Below are 8,179 nucleotides of genomic sequence, written 5' to 3'. Positions count from 1 at the left end.
AATTAGGGCAATGCACCAGGAATAACAGTTCAGAATTAAGGGGTTCTAACGACGCTGCAGGGAGGGTGCTGATGACTCAGGCTTTGTTTTCACAGTTGGAGGTTAAGCAGACCCACTATCCCAGGGAATTATAGCCCCTTCCTGCCAAATGTGGCTGGCTTTGTAATTATGTGCAACATCACTCTCTTGGCAATGGGCCCTGCATAGATTTTACTCACTGTTTTGTTCCCCCCTTTCCTTTTACTGCTGTCAGGGAGGGTGATGGCAATTGTTAGTTATTGGCTGTTAGAGCAGAGCAAAGTGTTGGTCTCAACACTGTCTGCCTTGAAATCCAAATAGCTAAACTGCAGGAGGCAACTTTTTTCTTCCTCCTAGGCAGGAAGCTAAGTTTCCCCACAAACTGTACAGGAAGGCAAGCTGGGTGGGTTTTACTATTTATTCCGTTTCTGGTATTAACACACCCCCACAAACAAGTATTTAGCTTGCTCAAAGCAGCCTTGGTCCATTTCAGTTCATAATTATGCATTTTCAGTCAAACTCTTGCAAAGTTTAGCTCATTCTACATAAACACAACCCACCCAATAAAGTATTTCCATTCAGCACAGTAAGCAGCCTATAGCTTTCCATAGTGGTCATCTTCACAGAGCCTACATTAATTTTAGGTAAACTGTCATTCCAGTTCTTTTTGGCTGACTTCATCCTTGGGTTAAGTTCCCATTCTTAGCGGATTACTGCCACCTCCCCTGCCCTCCCAGCAGCAGCATCTTCCAGGTCTCCAGAGTACCACACCTCTATTAAATCTAGTCTTTTGCTGTTTCTTTTCCATTTTCTGTCAAAAGAATGGCAAGTTTCTACCCTTCTGTAATCAAACTCCAAGCCCAAGTATGCAATACTTCTTGACAGGTATTCTCTCCTGCTTTCACTCACTGAAGTCAACTCCCTTCTTAATTCAGGCAAGTAAAGACCTCCCCAGTTTTCCCTCCAGGGCAGGAGACCAAAGCTCCAGCTGAGTTTGTTGCTGCTGCGCTCAAGGCTTTTTGTGCCTGTAAATTCACTTCTACAGATCAGTGAAGACATTTCTTGAAAGCGACTGTGTCTGTCTGGCAGGTTGGAAGCTGAAGGGGAAACACGAGAATGGCAGGTCTAATTTCTCATTCAGCTTCAGAGCAGCGCTGAGCACCAGCAGAACCCCATTATACCCCAAACGTCCATCGGAAAGATCTTCTGTGGAGCAGGCTCTGATTGCAGCTAACTGTTTGTCCACCATGACAGGAGGCCCAGGCCTGGCTCACTGATTGATCCCTGTTCACAGACAGAAGAATAGAGTGTTCAGTTGTGAAGTGCATAGAGAATACAGCAGTAAACACATAAAAATGTAAAATCTCTCCCCCCAACTTATGGATGAGGCACTCACTCTGCCTTCCTAGCAGAGCCTGCTAAGCACTTGCCCAAACTCCTTTAAAGCTTGTCAACACTACACCAAATGTTCAACACTTGAAAGTCAAGCACTTGCCCATTCTACTCCTGACTGTCCCAACATATTCCAGCTGTGAGAAAACACAGCTTTCACTGGGTTAGATCCATCTTTCTCTTGCACTGTACTCAGGTGGGTCTTGCGCCAAACACAGCGGGGGCCAGACTGTTCAGCTGCTGTGCAGACCTTGATGTGGTTCTCCCAGCTCTACTCCTCACATGCTCACTCCTACCCGCAGGTCCTGCAACCGCAGCCTGCTTCAAATTGGCGTCCTGGGGGGAACTCCACCACCAACCACAAACTGTTCCAATGAAAACATGTAGCTAACACAGAGCCGCTACAAGAACAATCTCATTTCTCCCCTTTTCCACTCCTTTCATTTTGTGACTCTCTGCTTCATGGTCAGCTTAAAGCAACCAGTTCCTTGGGAAAGGGATGCTATTTTAGATATAGAATAAACCACAACATTCACAAGGGTTTATGAGTTATGCACAGTTACCACAAGAGTGTAGGGTGCCTCTTTCTTCTGGACTTCTTCTGTGGCATTTGAAGTGGAAGCCTGTGCAGAGCTGGGACCTGTCGGTGATGTATCGACAAACGTTTCGTCCACAACTCTGAAGCGGATCTCCTCCCCAATGTCCATGTAGAGGTCATGGGCCCCTTCTTCCGTCTCATATTCCCACACCCACACCTGCTCTGCTTCATCGCTGGCCATGCCAAGGGTTAAGGATGGAAACAATCAGCACTCTGCCTGACAGATCACTTTCTGACAATTTTGAGAACAGACTCAATTCAAAGCCTTTTCGCAATTATTTCTCAAACTGCACTGCACCATCCTGGGCCACCATCTGTGCAGCCCAAGACGCCTGTCTTGTTTCCGATTTTCCTGCTTCAAGGTGTATGCTGCTGGGCAGAGTTGGGATTACCCACCCCTCAAAAAAAACAACAACAAAGAGCCCTAAACAAGCAAACCCCCTCAAACCCCAGAAGATCTTATCTACCACAATTAAGTATATCAGACACACCATGTATCTAGACAAGGTGTCCTCAAACTTTTTAAACAGGGGGCCTGCACGCGGATGCAGTGGCAGGCAGTCATCTGCGGCTGCTTGGTTCCCCCCCCAACCCCCGGGGGGGTGGCAGGGGGGGTCTGTAAATACCAGGGGCCGGATTGAGGACCCTGGGGGGCCGTATCCGGCCCGCAGGCCGTAGTTTGAGGACCCCTGACCTAGACATTACATGATGTGGTAAAACCTGCATTCTGTCTTCAGCAACAGCCAAGACTAGAGGCAGTGATTACACTGCGGTTGTTCAGGGGACACTGCCGTTCAATTCTATCAGCGGGCACAATGACCCTGCAAAACCTAATAAGCGTGAGGCCTGTCTAGCTGTGATAATGGTCTGCGGGACTTGCCCAACACAACAGCTTAGCTTCTGCCACTGGGCACCTACATTGCTGCAGTAGTGAATGCCTGTGGGACCAGCACTGCACAATCTTTTGAAATGAAGTAGTGAAGTTATCAAAGGTGATCAAAGGATACAACTTAGCTGGCTGCTGCAGGGATTCTGGTGGGATGACAATATCATCAAAGAACCCAATAGAAACTGTGGAGAAAATATCCTGATGAAGACCGAAATGATTCTTTGCAAATGATGTACCACAGCAATTCCTAAAATGCATTTCTAGACGCATTCTCCTTCCTCTTTCAGGAAGGACATCTGAGATCATGCAGGAATTATTCTTTGAGCCACAACGTTCAATTTCAGTTGGCAGCAAAGCAACCACCCAGCTGAAAGTACACACAGCAACAGAGGGCACAGTCTTCAAGCCCGCTGGGAAAGGAAAAGACTGTTTGGAACAGGATTAGAAATGAAAGCGTTCCAAGAAATGAGTCAGATGCTATAGAGGTCTGTGACAGAAAAGAGCTTAGAAATTACAGATGTAACATGTTAAATGAAGACCAATATAAAGTTAGAACAACCCCAATCTCCCCCTTGAGATTTCATGATGTTGAATTTTATCAGTGTGGACATGCCCAAATTCAGCAACAAATGCAAACAAGATAATCTTATTGTCCTGACTTAACAACTGGGCAGAGGAGCTTGCTTCCATGGGAGAAAGGAAAGCAACTCGTCAATTACATATTCCATGAATCTGACAGCACTTTGTGCTCACAAAGACGTTTCCCTGCCATGTTTCCAGGTAGAGGAAACAATCATGAATTTGCACACCACTACAGGGATGATCTATCAGACCAACACAAGCCAACACTACCACTTTGATAAAAACAAATTCTATTAACCAAAGCAAGAAAATGAATGCAGTCTGCGCTCCAGATGGGCTTGCCTGTTCTTCTTGGGCATGCACATGAATGACAAAGCAAAGGGGAGTGCAGACAAAACCATCAAGGGCCCAGGAAGCTGCCAGGCTCCAGCTACCAACCACCTCAGATGGCAGCAGGACTAGAGGCCAGCAATAGCCTTTCACCAGCCTACAGACAGCACTGTATCACCCGCAATCACAGAACCTCAATAGACCCAAGAGCTCTGCGGCTCACGTGTCCGTAACATTAGAAGTTGTGGTTTACCGTGAACGCCATCCTGACTGCAGCTTTTAATCTGTCCAACCAGAATCTCATCCAGGAAGGGATGGAAGACCACATAGCGGAAATGCACTTCAAAGAAAACAGACCATTAGTGTTATGTCCATGTTAGTGAACTATACTCCTTCCACAGGGTGGCAGCCATTAAAACAGAATCCCACATCCTATATGCCCTCTAAAATGCTTACCCAGTTTCTTTTGCAATTCCCTTAAAGGATCTGATTAAATAGGAAAATGGGAATAAGAGTCCTGATTCCTAACTGTTTTGTATGAATTTGAACAGCAGTTGATCAGCAGTGTCCTGTTCTCTGCTCTTCAATCTTACGAAAGTTTAAGGTCATGGAATTAACTGTAAGATGAAGAACATGGAGCAGGGCCTCTGCTTAAGTTACAATGTAAGCCTTCCCCCATAATGCTTCAAAGCCAAGAGTATCACTTGAAATTATACTTCCTTGTAATACTTCTGCTCCTTTTGTCAGCAATGCTGTATTTTCTTTACATGAAATATATGGTATCAAATATTATCAGAGTAAATAAGATTCTCTAACATAATTGGATTTTTCATCCAGGTTAAATAAAATGTTTCTAACTAAAGATTTTGCATTTATAAGAACGTTACACTGTGACAATCTTAGCCAAATAATGCTTATGAGCCATTTTAACATCTTAGCTGTCCATACTCGGTGCTCCTCTTTTACACAACGTCATGCAGTACATTAGAGTTATTACCAGACACAGCAGGACTTATCAAAGTGCTACCCCAGATTCTAAAAGCAGACTTTCTTCCAAGCTCAGAGATAATATATTCTCTTGTTTCGGTTCAAGGAGTAATTCAAAGTTAAGAAGCTGAATGGAGATCAAAGCAAGCAGGAAAGCCTGCCATCCTCCTTCAGTATTGGAGAAGCTTTTATTTGCAGGCAGCAAGTTCTATTGGAGTTAAAATTTAGACAAGGGGAGCCACATACAGTCAGACCAGTTCTCTTCTAACAGGAAACGTCATTTGTTCAAGGTACGCTTCCACACTGAAAATTAAACTGGAAAGAGATGCATTTTTCTACTTTCAAAGAAAGTTATTTTAACTTAAAATAATACATGAACTTTGCTTTTATGCCTTTACTTCCAGTTTTTGCTCAGATTTTCCAAAAGTCAAAGTAAATAATTTAGTCATTTCTCAGTTTAAAAAAAGTCACTAGAAATGTATGCTGAACCAGATCTGTCTAAGTCTCAACAAAAAAAAGTAACAAAACTTCCAGCTAGGAAAACAGCATCAAATGCTGTGCAAATGAAACATGTTTCAACATTCTAGCTAAGGAAAATAAACTTCAAAAAGAAAAAATACTAGAGAAGTGCAAAACAACTTATTTTCTACATGCAGATTTCCAATCATTCTAAATGAAATTAACCTCTTCCTTACCCCACACCTATGGCTCTAATTGTAGAACAGAAACAGGCTGTGGGAGAAGACAAACAGGACTGCCTATTTAAAACTGTTATTTTTACCCCAAAAATGCAAAGGAAAGAAGCTAACTTTTGCCATGTCCCTCTTGTCTTCCTAAGAGGAATAGAGTTAAGGCTATGAACCTCAGTGAGTTCCGTTAAATTTACTTCCCTTAACAATCGAACTCAGTTTACATTTCCAGATCACTAAATAACTGAGGACAAGAATATACCTTTGGTATGTGATGCACCGTCTCCAGGGAATATGTATGAATCTTCCAGCTTTGTGATATCATACAGACAGATGCAGAGGCCAACATTGTATACAACCTGCTCAAACAAAAAAAAAAAAATTAAAAAGCAATAAATCAAGCAAACCATCAAATTTACACACGCCTTTTCAAAAGAAGGCAACAGAAGGGTGGTAAGATGGAAGGGAGGCTTCCAGGAGGTAAACTCCCTTCAACAGCCCCTGCCAGGCCTAACCACACTGCATTGTAGGGGAATCCCTAACTTGAGTGTTACAGGAGTACATGTATTCGTGTAAAGAGCACTGCTACAAACAGAAATCCTTGTGGCAATTGTCAGTGGTGAGAGAAGCTGAACCGCCAAGACAGTGAACAGTTGCCCACAGCTATTGTTGCCCACCAGCCCCACAGTTTGTTCAAAGGCTAAAAAAACTTTTCACTAAAATTAAACTCTCAGAAGTCTCTAGGCTTGCCTTTGTCTTTAATTGTGCCTTTATCTTTAATTGTACTAGCTCTGGGGAGACACGACGAGAACTCCTGGTTTCTCTGCTACTTCCAAGATTGCTTCACAGCCCACAAAATTTGAGACATCCACCAGTCACTAGCAGATGAGGGAAGCCTTTTGCTTTTCATAACCTGTCCATATAATCTGCTATTCACAACTCTTCACCGCTTCAGGTTGCTCTTCTGAGCATCCTTCACACTCAAAACCTGTATTTTGAGTTTTGCACCTGCTTTGCACTGAAAGCCATATGCTAATCAGAGTCCTACGGGATGCACAGAGAAACTGTGACCTCCTGGTCTACAACAGAACACTTCTTTATATCCTGCACCAAAGACCAACTTCTTACTGCCACACTACATTTCAAGTACTAACCACAGACCAAGTCATCCATTAATACCTTCATTTCTCTTTCAGTATTATTGTTCTACATTTATTTACATCACTTTTTGAAAAAATTCCGCTGCTAGATGGATTAGTTTGCATCCATTTTTCAGACTGCATTTCAGATCAGTACTCTACACACAAACCAGTAGTTACTCTCACTTCTCTTCCATGCTTCTCTGCCCCATCTGGAATCTCAGTATCTTCCCATTACAGCACTGGCCATTAGAAAAATGTACCCTTTGAGATGATACATGGCTGCCTCTTTGTTTACAATCTCTGTTATTTCAGTCGCTGAGGATGGCCTCCGCATCTAAACTATTCTGATACTTCACCCACACATCTCATTAGGAACAAATAAAAGGAAGAAATGCTCAGGGATGTTATGACACCTGTATCAACCTACACATGAGCCCCGCTTTACCTTATTGGCCAATTTCTTGTTTAGCTCTTCAGCAATGGATTCATTCAGTTTCCTTTCAAACTGCCAGGGAGGAATTCTTACTGTGTCAGTCATCTCTACCAGGACAAACATGGCGGTGGGGAGCGCCTCTGAGCTGAGCGAGAAGCCACCAACAGCCTCGGGAACCGCAACACTGCAAGGACAACCCAGACCCCCAACGACTGATGAGCGGCGGGCCTGGGAAACCCCCCCAACGCCTTGCACGGCGCTCAGCGGGGCAGCGCCCCGGCTATCCCGGGGGGGCTGGGGGGAACGGGCCGGGGGGGAGAAAGCCTGGGGGGGTGAGGGCGGCCGCACATCGGCCGTTGCGGAGAGCAAGAAGAAGAGGGGTCGAAGGTGGCCACGCAACCGCAGTCCGGGGTGGGCGGCCAGGCAGCCGCCGTTGCAGAGAACGGGGGGAGCGCGCCAGCAGCCGCGCCGCCAGGCAGCCCGGGGCTCGGAGGCGCAGGGCGGGCGGGCCGGCGGCGGGGGAGCCCGGCTGGGCCGCTGCCGCTCCCTCACCCACCTCCCGCACGCGAAGCCCCGCCGCGCGCTCTCCGGGTCCACGGCACTTCCGGCGCCTCAGCCAATCGCCCTCGGCGGGCGGGCCTGCGTTCTGATTGACACGGGGCGGAGCCCTCAGGGGACGTGGTGGGGCCCTGCCGCGTCGCGCCGGCCAGGCGGAGCGAAGCGCCCCGCCCCGCGGCGGCCATTTTGTCCCTCCTCACCGCGGGGCAGGGCGCTGCTCCGTTACGTGCCATTACCGGTGGGGGGCGGGACCCGGCGGCCCAGGGCTACGCTGATTTCTGGTGGTCACCGTAAGGGGTGTGGTTTTAGTCAATATAAATGTGGAAAGGTCCTCAGCTACCGGCTGCCCTGTGCAGGGCTGCTCGGTACCTGCCCCCGCTCCCCCCCGCAGGTGTTTCCTTGGGCAATGGTTCCGGTGCCGCGGCTGTTTCACCTGAAACAATCCACAGTTGCACGTACTGTATTTTCATTTATCGTTTTCTTAAGCTTCAATCTCGACAGTACAGCAGAGATCAAAGTTTGCACTTGTCGGAAAGCCAGTACTTCAGCTGTTTGCCTACG

General features: G+C 46.4%; 1 protein-coding gene across 2 annotated transcripts; it reads right to left on the bottom strand.

Moving 5' to 3' along the window:
* Positions 1 to 422: 422 nt before the first annotated feature.
* Positions 423 to 7,731, bottom strand: POLR3H (RNA polymerase III subunit H). Of its 2 annotated transcripts, XM_056341410.1 has the most exons (7): positions 7,617 to 7,731; positions 7,073 to 7,244; positions 5,748 to 5,844; positions 4,063 to 4,149; positions 3,016 to 3,079; positions 1,974 to 2,181; positions 423 to 1,302 (listed from the first exon to the last, which is right to left on the bottom strand). In XM_056341410.1, exons 2-7 carry the CDS (start codon positions 7,181 to 7,183, stop codon positions 1,249 to 1,251), a joined length of 621 nt encoding a protein of 206 aa, XP_056197385.1. In that variant the 5' UTR covers positions 7,184 to 7,244; positions 7,617 to 7,731; the 3' UTR covers positions 423 to 1,248. The 2 variants fall into 2 exon arrangements, with proteins under 2 accessions (XP_056197385.1, XP_056197384.1); XM_056341409.1 differs by lacking the exon at positions 7,617 to 7,731 and having other exon boundaries at positions 7,073 to 7,608.
* Between the last annotated feature and the right edge of the window lie 448 nt (positions 7,732 to 8,179).

This window comes from Falco biarmicus, chromosome 5 (assembly GCF_023638135.1).
Source record: "Falco biarmicus isolate bFalBia1 chromosome 5, bFalBia1.pri, whole genome shotgun sequence".
Taxonomy (NCBI): Eukaryota; Metazoa; Chordata; class Aves; order Falconiformes; family Falconidae; genus Falco; species Falco biarmicus.
This window is presented reverse-complemented; position numbering and strand designations above follow the sequence as displayed.